This window comes from Suncus etruscus, chromosome 4, assembly GCF_024139225.1.
Source record: "Suncus etruscus isolate mSunEtr1 chromosome 4, mSunEtr1.pri.cur, whole genome shotgun sequence".
Classification (NCBI taxonomy): domain Eukaryota; kingdom Metazoa; phylum Chordata; class Mammalia; order Eulipotyphla; family Soricidae; genus Suncus; species Suncus etruscus.
Genome location: NC_064851.1, coordinates 7,267,284 through 7,281,216, shown reverse-complemented (window position 1 = coordinate 7,281,216; position 13,933 = coordinate 7,267,284). Strand labels below are relative to the sequence as shown.

General features: G+C 47.2%; 1 protein-coding gene across 1 annotated transcript in view; it reads right to left on the bottom strand.

Moving 5' to 3' along the window:
* Positions 1-4,378: 4,378 nt before the first annotated feature.
* The window catches only part of TNRC6B (trinucleotide repeat containing adaptor 6B), a 166,434-nt gene continuing 156,879 nt past the window's right edge, over positions 4,379-13,933 (bottom strand). The window contains exons 23-24 of the mRNA XM_049771535.1: positions 9,155-9,294; positions 4,379-8,290 (exon numbers count right to left, since the gene is read on the bottom strand). Coding sequence (XP_049627492.1) covers positions 7,903-8,290; positions 9,155-9,294 — 528 coding nt within the window. The 3' untranslated portion in view covers positions 4,379-7,902. The remainder of the gene's footprint in view (positions 8,291-9,154; positions 9,295-13,933) is intronic.

Here is a 13,933-nt window from a genome sequence, read left to right as displayed (position 1 = left end):
GCTGCACCCGGCAGAAGCCTGGCGCCTTCTGGACAGGCCCAAAGGTGTCACAACCCTCACCTCACCGCCTTCTGAGTCTCCAGTGCTTACAGAAAAACGGAAGATGAAACAGCCATGCACGCACACACGCCAAAAACTCGGTCACGCAGAGAAACCCAGCCAGCCCTTGTGCAACTCCTCAACTTGGGTCACTGTGTGCCTCTGATGACCCATCTTCTCCCCAAGTCCCAGACCTTCTTTCTCTCCACCCCTTTTCACTGTGCAATATCGTTGAGAACAGAAACTCAGCGGCTCCCCCAGGGGGCTCCCAGAGTGAGAAGCCACCGGGAGCCTCCCCAGCAGGGAAGTCAGCAGCCAAGCTTTAGTTCTTGCCCTTTGAGCCCACAGCCACCTTCTCCTCCAGAGACGGACAGGACAGTCTCTGGACTCGCAAAGGCACATTCAGAAATACGACACTGGAGTGATCAATCGGTTTGTTGAACGACTTAGTAACAGGGAGGCAGGGGCTGGTGTTTTCAACACGCGCTCAAACTCATCCTGAAACTGCTTTGCTGGCAAGAAGCGGCACCATGGAACTGCCTCACTTGGTGAGAAACTCGAGGACCTTTAAAAGGCATCTCGCTTCACGCAGGGGACCCGAAGACTCTCTCTGCTCTGTCCATCCCCTCTGGCTTTGGGGGACCTGCTGCCTTCTTCCCTAGAGCAAGCAGCTGGCAGGCCAGGCCTGCACCCAGCCGCTCTAGCTCAGCCCTGAGAATCCTGCACAGCTTCCAGACCCCGGAAGAGAAAAGCAGGGAAAAGACAACAGTAGCAGCTCTCAAGTCCGCTATCTCTGCCCTTTACAACTTTCCTTCCACTGCTCACTTTTTCTCTCTTTTTCCTTTTTAAGCAGACAGGTGACTTTCACTCCTTCAGAGAAAAACAAAATGAATCAGAACTCACTAATATTGGCTAGACATGGATCAACGGCCACTGGTAATCTACTTCCAATGCAGTGATTTCTAGTTTGGAAAGGAAACTGAGGCACGGAATGCTTAAAGGAAACACGCTCCCTTTTCCTGAATCAGGACACGTATCCCCTGACCCAACCTTCACTCCTGGACAGAGTAAGGGGCAGGGGCGCTGAGATGAAGCAGCGAGACTGAATCTCGAGTGCGGGGGGGGGGGGGGCCTGCTGGGGTTAGGGAAGTACCATTATTTCTTTTTCCTGATGTGCATAGTTGGTGGTTTAAAAAAAATGCAGGGGATCACCTAAGTGAGAGGGGAAATAGCTCAATTCTATGAGGCAAACACTGGCAGGTCCTGTCACTTTTGCTACATTTTACTTTTGGTGGTGGAAGAGGCTGCCCCAGGGGATGAGCCTGGAACGACCAACTTACTAGCATACTCGGTATTGAGTCCTTCTCCTAGTCCAAGTGCCCAATGGCATATGGCCAGGCAGAGGGACTCGCTCCTTTCCCTGGCCAGTGTCCCTGTCACCAGTCTGCATATGTCGATGGCCTCTTCTCTTTGGTGGTACAGGAAAAAAGTAAAGAGGCATGAGCACAGGAAGCGCCAAGGTCCAACTCTGATTGCTATGATTATTTTTCAGGGTTCCTCCAGCAGACAGATACCCACAAGCTCCTTTGCCAAATTAAAGAAAACACCTTCACTGAAAATTGGGGGGAGCATTTTGAATACACACACACACACACTTTGGCACTGGCCATAAACTTAGGAATTTCACAGGGTGTGTGTGAACTCTGGAATTATAGTGGGAACTCTATAACAGGCTGATGAAAACCTGGACTAGATAACAGCTACGGTGTTTGCCTGTTCAGAGACCGTGGAGACATCTGCATTTGAAGACAGGAGGTCAGCGGGGTGTGCTGCGGTGTACTGTGCGCAGCAGAGGGTGACGGTCCTCACTTTCAGGATGACTGGGGAGCTAACCACTGACAACTCACTGGAAGCACACAAGCGAGAAGGTTCCACCTGTACTCGCCCACGCACCTTTGGTTGAACACTCAAAGGAAAGAAAACTAATGAGAAAACAATATTCCTTTTTGCTGTAACACTAAGTATAACTAACGCATAAGATATGAAACGGTGACAAAACTTGTCAGAAACACTGGAGAAGAGAAGGTACTTATTAAACAGCTAAAAAATGTATTTCAACTTAAAGACCCTTACCAATTTTTCAAAACATAAGGAAAAAGTTCTAGCCCCCAAATATGTATAAAGCATTATAGGTTGAATCTGAACTCTTAAGGAGGGGAGAAATGGGGACCTTCCACATCAGGATGTACCTGTTCCCTAATCTCAGAGGTGGCTGTTACAGCCAAGCCTCCTGGAAGCATCTCATATATACTACAGATAAGCACACACTTGGCGTAAGTAATTTTTTTTGTTTTTTGTTTTTTTTTGTTTGTCTGTTTTTGTTTTTATTCAGTGCACAAACATCTCCATTCTATTTAAGGGTCAGATGGCAAATATAAAAATAAAAAAGTACACAGCTTCTGAGGTCGATATGGAATCTGGCAGTTAACCCTACAAAAACTGCATCTTCCCACCCCCCCCCCAAAAATAAACAGTGGTTAAAGTGAGAGTAAATATTTGCAACAGGTTAATAGCCCGTGAAATTTTAAGTTTCTGCTTCAATGTATGAACTTGGAAGAACAAACTGCTAATTTATGCTACATTCTATCAGAAGAGGTGGGAGAGTTCTTTAGAGCCGTGGTATTAGAAAAATCAAGTTGCTGTAAATAAAATTGAGGGACAGTCATGGACAATGCTAATTTACTGGGAGACACAGATGGAAAGAATTGGCTGTAGAAACAACTTGCAGGATGGCTGAGTTAACTTCTAGAAACATTGTCAAGAGAAAAAATATCAGGGCTGGACTTGGAAGGGACCAGAGAGGCCATCACCCATTTCTTCTTCAGCATCTTAAGAGATCTGAACTTGGTTGGTTTTTAAAAACACCTAAAATCAGGTCACAGCAGTAGGCCTCAGTGCCAGCCGAGCCCCCAACCCCTACTCTGCTGGAAGACACGCCTTTCCTCACATGGTCTTTTTCTTCATTTTGGCTACGCTTATGGCAGACAGAACCCCAATGTGTCATCTTTTAAAGATAAAGGATGCTGGTAATCAGGCATTAAACAAAAAAAAAAAAGTGGAAGAAAATTAGGAGTGGAAAGCTCCTACGTACAGGATGGAACATTTACAAAATAAGACTGGGGGGGGGGCAGTGAGCTTCAACGGTGACCACGTGCCAAAATGTGCGGAAAGAGTAAAGCCGCCTTCCGAAATTTTCTGAGTGTGCGGAAGATACTGCACCTCTCTCAGCAGACGCGGCTCCTGCCCAAGAATCCCAGAGGAAGGAGAGTTCCTTTTCTACCATTTCCTAGGCTCATGTCACTGCCAACCAAGACAGCCAACCTTCTGGCACAACGACATGAAGATGGGCCAAGGCAAAGGGAAGGAGGCAGCAGAGGACAAGAGCAGGGAAGCAACACAAGTCAGCCCAACACTGGAGACTTTGACTCCCCGAGTCACTGACATGGTCAGAAAAGACACTTCTGGCAGTGTGGAAGCCGTGAAAGGAGGACCCGGCCAGGTAGCCAGGTAGGGTGCTGGCATCCCCCAACAGCCAGGCACGTCCGACTTCCTCCATTCAGCACCACTGCCTCTGGGGGCCTGACCAGAAAACCAGTCCAATGCACTCTACTGGCAAGCCCTTTTCTTTTGCTAGTCTGTGGAATGACAGGGCTGTGTGGATGGGCGCATGGATGCACTCCCCACTCCTTGGGATGTCGGGGTGTATGTACGAAGGCACTAAAGCGGTTTCAGAGAAATTGCAGGCAACAACTCTACACGCTCCCTTTACCTATCCAGAAGAAGGTTCTTTTTTTCCCCTTTGGGAAGCTTAGGTGTTGCAAAGAAGCAGTGGTCATGCTTGGAAATTCTGACCCCTGGCCCCAGGAGGGGAACAAAAGGAGGGTTTGACATCACCAAAAACTGAAAGGAAATAGTCCACATCTCTGGCGGACGGACAGGGACTATTAAGCAGCAGATTCTCAAAACAGCAATTAAAATGAGTACAACAGTAGCTGGGAGCTAAGAAAAAAAAAAGTAAAATCACTTGTTCCTTATTAGATTCTATTCTCCTCTCCTCCTCCCATAACAAATGGAGGAAAGACAGACATTCTTCATTAATAGAACAGTCCATATAGTTTTCCTCTAGTAATGCCTCTATTTAAAATTTGTTCCAAAGAAGTATGAACCTATATTTCCTAACTCTTTACATAGATTCTCAGCAATCAAACCATACTATTTTACGAAATAGTCTGTTTTCTTTAAGCTGTTGTTTCTTTCTTTTTTTCTAAATTTAAATGCCTTCTTTTTGTAGCTGAAGTTGGGGTGAACCAAATAGAAGGGTTCCTTTAAAAAGAATAAATTATTGAAGGGAGATTTCAGTTCAGTCTTAAATGGAAAGAAACAAAGTGATGGCATTCCCATTTAAACTCCCAGTAAGTCACACACAGCTTCAAATAAATCTATGGAGTATAAAGCCTAACATGTCTCCCACATTTTTTTTTTAAGATAATGAATTTTACCTGTTGCTGCTAAACTGATAATTTTTAAAAAATATTCCTGTGATTTAAAAATGTATGATTCCCAGTATGACAATAATGTTTGGAGACTTCTCTTTTTACATTTTTTGAAGTTAAAAATTTTTTCAACTTTCTGAAGTTTCAGGAACTTGTAAAAGTCTATTAACAGGAAAGAAACAGCCGTCTATCTAGGATAAGATACGGTTAAATAAACCATCATCAAAAAACTGGCTTCCTACCCTAGAATTCCTGAGAATACTTGCAAATTTTAAAGCAGGAAAACAAATGTTAAAAACAAACAAAAAACACTGTTAAATGCTCCCAGAGTTAGTCTTCATCTAAAATATATATTTATGTGTGTGTATAAATATATATATGTATGGGTATATATGCATATAACATATATATACACACACACACACACACTTTTTGGTCTTTTTTAAGTTTAAATTTTTTTCCCTTTAAGCTTATGATGGAAGAACATATTTAGCTTCTTCTTTTTTTTTTTTTTTTTTTTTTTTACATATTTCAAATCCCTCATTATGTCTTGTAAACAAGAGGGGCTCTAGCACCCGGCTTTCACCGTAGTATCATAAGGAACTCAACTAACCCATAGTGCAGGTCAAGAAACCAACAGGCAGGTGGGAGTTGGAGGGACAGGATACAGCAGGGAACCATAAGTGGCAGTGGACAGGGTCACCATGTGACACGCTCCTGGCCCAGGGACACTAAGGGTTTCTTTCACCTTCTATGGGAGCAGAAACAAGGCCAGGTTCCCCCCCCTCCCCACAGCCCCCAGCACCACCCACGGAGAGCGGTAGGAGGAAGCTGCAGGGGACTCACAGTCCCCATGTGCGGCGGAGGATGGAACATGGTGGTGACGAGGGTGGGGACAGGAGGAGGGCACAGTCACGTTCTCCACAAGGCATCCGGAGGGCCCACCCGGGGCAGCCCCCTCCCCACAATCGCCCACCAAGGGGCGTCTGAGGGGCCACTCCGGGGGCTGACGCGCCAATCTCTTGCAGCTTGGGCAGAATCTGAGCCGACAGGTCTCCATGACTCTCATTCTCTGTCTCACAAAACCACTTGGTGCAAACAACTCAGTGCTGCCTTTTGTTTTTGTTTTTGCCTAGACATACCCACCCACCCACCTACCTACACACAGACACCAGCTAAATAAATGTCAAATACATCAGGCATTGCTGTATCCTTCACGGAAGATGCTAAAGACAGACAGACTTCCTTGTCCTCACTAGCAGCGAGTTACGGAGGACAGCAGAGAAGTGCTCCCACCGAGGGTTGGAATGGGCAGGTATTTGCTGGTTCAGAATGTCGGCACTTTATGTTGAACAGTCTAACGCAGACCCAAAGTCCACACAAGTGCTAGCACACTACCGGCACAGGCTCCCCCCCACACCCCCGCACCCCGCTTTGTAGAAAGGGGGAGGTTCCCCTTCAGGTCTGCTGTAACTCTTCACACAAAATAAAAAAAGCAGTTTGATACATTTTGATTCCAACTTAAATACATACATGTTGGTGATAACTGGATTAAAAGTCGCCCCCTATTCAGCCCAGAGTACTACTACATGATGCTTTAAAAAAAAAAGTATTTAAATACCGAAAAAAAAATTTTTTTCTTTTAAAAGCAACATTGTAAGGAGGGGGGAGAAAGTCACAACCAAAATAAAAGGTGCAATACTTAAAAAGTCTTTGCTAAGTTATACTTGCCTAAGCAAAACCACATACACAGGAGATACACAACACAGAGACAAGAGGAGACGCTTGAAGTACACACTGGTTTAAGAACATTCGTTAAGTAAACGTTTCTGTCAGTGATGGCCGGAGCTGGGACACCGAGGCCTGGCACAGGCAACGCTCAGCAAGCAGGGCGCAGGGTGAGGCAGGGGAGCACAAGGGTGAAGCAAGGGGGACTCTCAGGAGGCTGCTCACAATTTTTTTTTCCTGTTTCCACACAATGAAAGAGAGAACCCACGGCAATCTTTAATTCCTCATTACCTGACACGCTGATGAGATTTCTCATACCTGATTAATGAAAAAGGAAGGAGGGGAGCACGGCTTTTCTGCTTCTGAGACACCACTTGATGCAAAACGGTCTTTTATCCTATCACCTGTTCCCAAGTCAAAGTCAAGAAAAAGAGGACAGGGAAAAACGTGTACAGATACTCAGGTCAGCCTAGCGGCCACTTACTTTAAAAACAAAACCAAAACAGAAATAAATAAACACACAGTCGCTCCAAGAGGTACCTCCTGTTCTAAGGTTTGAGACTGGCAGTGGCCCCTCTACGGCTAGGTCCGAAGGAAATCCGGAGGAAAGCGCACTCAGGCTAGTTTTGCGAACGCCAAGGAAAACTCCCTGCTCGAATCGTGAAAAAGCCCTAGGCTCATCTTCAACACGGCCCGACGGAGCTGCTTCGGCAGCAACTCGTGTGCTTGTGTGTTCTCAGAGTTAAAAAAGAATAAAAATCGAAAGCAGATGGCCGGCCAGCCAGCCTGCAGACTGTCAGCAACGCAGCTTTTGAGAAACTGGGGTGGGGCGGGAGGACAGAGGTGCGCACACGCACACGCACACACACAGAGACAGGAAGAATGCACATGAACACACGTGCACCACACATACAAGAACGAGCATGCCTGGGCAATTACATGTGCCAGAACACACTGGTATTTATCAACCAGCCAATCACAAAGTTTTTCCTTTTTTTTTTTAAGGTTTTTTGTGTTTTTTGTTTTTAAAGTGAGGCTCCGTCAAGTCTTCCCTCCCTCCCCACCCCAACAATTCTTTTGAATTCCCCTCCCTCCCAAACATGGTAGACCTAAGGACGGAAACACCCAGTGCAAACAAAGTTAAAAAGCTATTTTTTTTCAGTATATATGTTTCTTAGCAACAACTTCCATATAACATGAAAAAAGTGAAAAACTAGAAACTAATTTTTTTAATTTTTTTTGTGTTTAAATTTAAATGGTATGTGTGTACTTGCTTCACATTGTCTTTCTAGGTTGGCGTTCATGATTCAAGTATTTCAAGAGTGATATGTTCTCTTTTTTGGATTCATATTCCAAACGAAAAAAAACTGAAGTTAGAAGGGAGGCAACTATGTGCTCAGACAGTCTGTCAGTGACCCACCTTTTTTTTGTTTGTTTTTTTGTTTTTTTTTTTCTCTCTCCGTTTTCTTTTTTCCTTTTAAAAATGTATTTATTGCAAGTTGAAAAAAAAAAACGAAAAGGTCAAGTTAGTGCTGCTGCTGTTCCAAAAAAGGTCACGAGGTCAGAGTTGAAAGTTCTAAGTTCAGATTGAATCCGACCCTCCTCCCAGAAGGTCGCCAGGTAGTAAAGGAGCAGGACTGCCCATCCTATGGGGGTCTTCCACAGCCGGGACTCCCCACAAGCTAGAAGAATAGTTTGGGGGGCCCCACAAGGAAGCGCCGGCGAGGTCGGCCCCGCTGCCGCCGCCAGCACTGCTGCTCCACTGTCCCAGCCCCGTGGACCCACCGAACAGATTCAGAGCCGGCCCCACGGGATCCGACTGGGTCTGGCCGGTCTCCAGAGACTGCCAACCAGCTGCAGGTGCACTTGGGGTCGCTGCCGGGGTCGGGGGCTGCGCCTGTGCCAGGAATCGGCTGACTTCATCATCGGTGGCGAATTCAGCCAGGATGGTAGTGTTACCCAACACACACCTGGAAGAGAAGGGGTGAGAACGGGGTTGTTCAGGCAGGGAAACTGCACTGGCCAGATAGACAGGGTTGTCTAGGGCCCATGAACTGGGATGGCCTCTCAAGAGGGCCGGGGCTGGAGCATTGCTGCCTGTTTGCCAAGACTCCCTTGCTCATGTTCCACTGGTGGTGAAGAAGAAGAGGGAGACCACAATCTGGTCTAGTGCCCCTCCCCACCATGCCCCCCAAACACAATAGCATTTCATGATCATCCCCAAGAGGCCAAAGACAGTGGCTAGATTAGATGATGGAAAAGGTAGCCCTAACTGTAAGCTGACACCCAGCTATTAACCCAAAACAAAGATGTTCCCCCATCTTCCTCTTTCTTTTAAATCTCTCCTTTGATATGGAAAAGCCCACCTGGATGGATACTTTTGTCTCTCTCAACATTTCCCCTCCTGGTGAATGGATTAATAAAGAGTTTGGCTTGGCATGCTCCGAGAGATACCAGAGGCAAGAAGCAACCGACTCCATAAATTCTTTCCTGACTGGCTTGGTTTATTAATCAATCCTACACGGCTTACCCTACCTGCTTCAGAACTGTCTGTCCTGCTTGGGGTAGAGATAAGGTGCCTGGGGTGGTCTCACAACTCGTGAGATCTATGTTATACCCGATGACGTTCTATGGTCCTAAACCCGAACAGCGACTTCAGAAATTCCTGGCTCCTGTCACTCTGACCATTGCTCGGCCTCTCGAATACCCCAGGACTGCCAGCATGAAGGAGCCAGAGAAGATCCACAACTGCTATGCCTCAGTGACAGCGGACGAAGGACACAGACCTCCTTGAGCCCCTGCAGACACCCTCCCTCTGCTGGCTGGACACTCACATGTGCAGCGCCGTCTGGGCCTTGGCTGCCTCCTGTTTGGTGCTGTATCGGATCAGGGCGGTGCCCTGGGTCAGGTTCAGGTGGAATGTCAGCAGCGGGCCATGCTGCATGCAGATGGTTCTCAAGGTTGACCCATCAATCTATGGAGAAAGAATACGAATGAGAGGAGACACAGGACAGGGTAGGAAAGTGCCCTTTCCTGTGGCTAAGGTGAGAACTTTGTTTTTGGGCCACACCTGGCAGTGTTCAAGGGATCATTCGTGGCTCTGCTCGCAGGAAATCACTCTTGGTAGCCTCAGGAGACCAAATGTGATGCTCATGTCTGACTTCATACAAAACAAGCACCTGACTGACTGGTTGCTCAGGACTTACCCCCCCCCCCTTTTTTTTGGTTATTTGGGCCACACCCAGTGACGCTCAGGGGTTACTCCTGGCTATGTGCTCAGAAATCGCTCCTGGCTCAGGGGACCATATGAGACACAGGGGATCAAACCATGGTCTGTCCTAGGTTAGCACGTGCAAGGCAAATGCCCTATTGCTTGCACAATCGCTCAGGCTCTCAGGGCTTACTCTTGTTCGCATATCAGAAATCACTCCTGTTGGTGCTGGGGGACCATTTGGGATACTGGAGATCCAACCTGGGTTAGCTACGTGCAGGACAAGCCTGCAACCCTTTGTGCTGTCACTCTGGCTGCAAGGTGAAAACTGATCCATAAATAATTGTACCCGAGATAAGTCTTGGAGAGGGGGATGAAGAATTGGAAGCAGGAAGATAGAGGCAATTTGTTTTTGGTTGTTTTGCTTCGGGGTTACATCTGGTGATGCTCAGGGGTTACTCCTGGCTCTGTACTTAGGAATTACTCTTTTGTGTATGTGTGTGTGTGTGTGTGTGTGTGTGTGTGTGTGTGTGTGTGTGTGTGTGTGTGTGTGTGTGTGTGTGTTTGGGTCACACCCAGCAGTGCTCAGGGGTTACTCCTGGCTCTATGTTCAGAAATCTCTCCTGGCAGGCACTGGAGACCATATGGGACACTGGGATTCGAACCGATGACCTTCTGCATGAAAGGCCTTACCTCCATGCTATCTCTCCGGCCGAAGGAATTACTCTTGATGGGGCTTGGGAGTTCATATGCATTGCCAGGAATATCATCTGTATGCAAGGCAATTAAGTGCCCTGCCTTACTATCACTGTACTATCACTCCAGCCCTATTAAAGGCAAATTTTATTTATTTGATTTTGGGTCACAGCCAGCAGTGCTCAGGGATTACTCCTGGCTCTGTGCTCAGAGGTCATTCAAGGTGGTGCTTGGGGACCATATGAGATGTGAGAGATCAATTCCAGGTTGACTGCATGCAAGGCAAACGCCCTCCTCACTGTGCTATTACTGTAGCTACCTAAAGGCAAATTTGAAGACACTGAAAGCACTGGGCTTTGAGTATTCTAATGTGACGCTTTTACAAAGAAAATGGTTTGGGTGTAATCAGCTCAAAACAATGGGCATCCTGGACCTACTTTCCTCGAGAGGTCAGTACGTGAAGACAGACTGCAGTAAACAGTTATGTAAAGCCTCAAAAAGCAGAAATAAGACACAGCCAAATAAGAATGTAAGAAAATGCAAAGTTCTCAGCATTCATGACAAGAGTCCCCCCCCCCCCCCATTACAGATCTTAAAAAAAGAGTTAAACAGAAGGACACAAATGGAAAAAAAAAGTCCTGCTGGCCACCCGATGATTTAAAACGCTGCTGCCAGCTCAGGCTAAGCTGTCTCTGACCCTTCTGCTAACTCTGGCAAGAATTCCTCTCACCTCTGCTGCCCTTGGTCCCTGGTGCTGATGTCAGGTCACTTCTCCAGGAAGGGAACAAGCCACTACCGGCATAACTGTACCAAGTTGTTTTACTGGCAGCAACGAGTGGAAACATTCTTTGTTTCTATACAAATTGGCAAGAGGAGAAACAGCATCACCGCTGGAGTTCCTGAAGGAAAATGCCAGAGAAATGGCATGGCAAGCACATAGATGCCTGCTGAGAATCTCTTAGGATGCGTCTCCTCAAGACAAAGTTCTGGTGATGAAAGAATTCAGAGGCTGGGAGCTGAGATCAGAGCCAGGGCACAGGCTCCTGGGCTCAATCCGTTGTCCCATGCATACCTCAATTCCTCTAAAGCCCAGTGGGGGAATTGTGGTCCCCAATTGTGTTCTGCCCAGATAGGGTAATAGTGTGGGGTGCTAGCTTGAACTATGGCCTGGCTGGCTGGCCAAGTTACTCACCCTGAGCATGGCATAAGGACCCTCCTGCCACCAAAAAGATTGACCCCAACTTTCTGATCAACAGTATCTAGAAGCTGTGGTAGGTTTATGTAACAGAATAACTGCAGAGAAAGCAAAGGGTGCAGTCCTGCGATGAGCTGCTTCGATGGACAAGAGGGTATAATGCTGAGTGAAGTCACGTTGGAGGAGAGGGACAGACAGGAGCTCACGGGGGGGGGGGGGGGGGAGTTTGGTGTGGGCTGAGTGATAGCACAGCAGGGAGGGCGGGCGTTTGCCTTGCACATGGCCAACCCCAATTCAATCCCTGGCATCCCATATGATCCCCCGAGCCTGCCAGGAGCAATTTCTGAGCGCACAGCCAGGATTAACCTTGAGTTCTGCTGGGTTTAGGGTGTGGTCCCCCCCAAAAACAAACAAACAAACAAAAAAACAAAAAACAACAACAAGGTGCAACAGTAGGGGTCCAAAGGCAACAGTTGGAGAGCTCGTGCAGAAAGCTGCAAGGGGGCGAGCAGGGACAGTGGGGCAGTGGTGGAGGGAAGCAGGACCCTGATACTGGCTTGGTGTTGGAATACGTATGCCGAGACTATCACTAGCAGTAGTACTACTACTACTGCTGTTGCTGCTACTGCTACTACTAGTAGTACTACTGCTATACTAGTGAGAATACAGTAGGTAGAACGCTTTCCTTGAATGTGACCAACCCAGGTTCAATTCCCGGCATCCCTTATGGCCCCCTTAGTACTGTTAGAAGTGATCCTGAGTGCAAAGCCAGGAGCAACCCCTGGGAATTGTGAGGTGCGGCCCCCAAGTCCCCCCCCCCCAAAACCCAAAGTATTGTAAATCACAGCATATTGATTAAAAGTCATAAAATAGGGAGCTGGAGAGAATAGCATGGAGATAAGGTGTTTGCCTTTCATGCAGGAGGACGGTGGTTCGAATCCCAGCATCCCATATGGTCCCCTCTGCCTGCCAGGGATGATTTCTGAGCATAGAGCCAGGAGTAACCCCTGAGCGCTACCGGGTGTGACCCAAAACCCAAAAAAAAAGAGGGTCATAAAATATAAACAATTAAAATTTTCAACTATAAATGCAGCCAATGCCTATATTAGATTGTACACATTTATTATTTTTCATGTAAAGGGTTGCTTCCTTTCCATCTTCTAAAATTTCCACCCCACTGAAGGTTCTTTATTTTTTTTTTAACACAGTACATCCCTACCTGCTTCTCTCTTTCTAACCACATCTTGCTTTGTGACAAGTCATAAAGATATCCTCCTTGTGGGGCTGGAGCAACAGTACAGCAGGGAGGACATTTGCCTAGTATATGTCCAACCTGGGTTGTCCCAGCACCTCATATGGCCCTGAGCTGAGCTTTGCAATGAATGATACCTGTGTACACAGCCAGGAGTAAGCCCTGAACATCACTAGATATGGCCCAAAGATGGAGGGGGAGAGGGAGAGAGGAAGGGAGGATGGGAAGGAGAGAGGGAATGAAGGAAGGAGGGAAGGAGGGAGGGAGGGAAAGGAGAAGGGAGGGAGGGAAGGGAGAAGGGAGGGAGGGAGGGAGGAAGAAAGAAGGAAGGAAGGAAGGAAGGGCCGGATGGAGGGGGAAAGGGAGAGAGGAAGGGAGGATGGGAAGGAGAGAGGGAGTGAAGGAAGGAGGGAAGGAGGAAGGGAGGGAGAGAAGGGAGGAAGGGAGGGAGGGAGGGAGGAAGGAAGGAAGGAAGGAAGGAAGGAAGGAAGGAAGGAAGGAAGGAAGGAAGGAAGGAAGGAAGGAAGGAAGGAAGGAAGGAAGGAAGGGCGGGCCAGAGAACATGCTTTCATGTGGGAGGCCCAGGTTCAATTCCCAGAACACATGGTCCCTGAGCACTGTTGAGAAGGACACTTGAGCAGTAGGCAGCAATAGCCTCTGAGTACTGCAGAGCATGTCCCAAGAAACAAACGTAACAACAAAAAGCAAAAAAAAAAAAAAAAAAAAAAAAAACAGCCCTACGCAAATTCAGGATAAACGATTTCCCCACAGAGAGCCATCAAGTATGGCTGCATCCTGAAGTCTAAGACATCTCGGAGTAAGGAAACCTGTTTAATTTTAATTAAGTACATACTCCAACATTAAATGAGGCCAGAGACCTATTACCATCCCCCGGGAACGCTCCGGAAAAGGCTGGCTCAGTAAAGTGTGCAGGAATTAATTTACGAATTAAATGCTCATTCTGTGTGTAGGAGGGAGGGAGCAAGGGGGAGAGAACTGACTTCTTTTAACCCAGTGGCGGACTTTGCAACATTGCGTCCAGATGAAAGTCATGGGACCAGTCTCTGCAAAGTTCCTCTGGCTCATGTGAATGTTCACTTTTACTGCAAAGGAGTCCATTATGCAATGAAGGTACAAGGGAGGGTGGTTCGGTAGTGAACCAAATCCCTCCACTGGAAGAACAGTTCAGAGGCCATGTTTTGATGTGCTTGCTATTGACTCGTGCCAGCAACTCAGAAGGAAAACAGACACCAATGAGA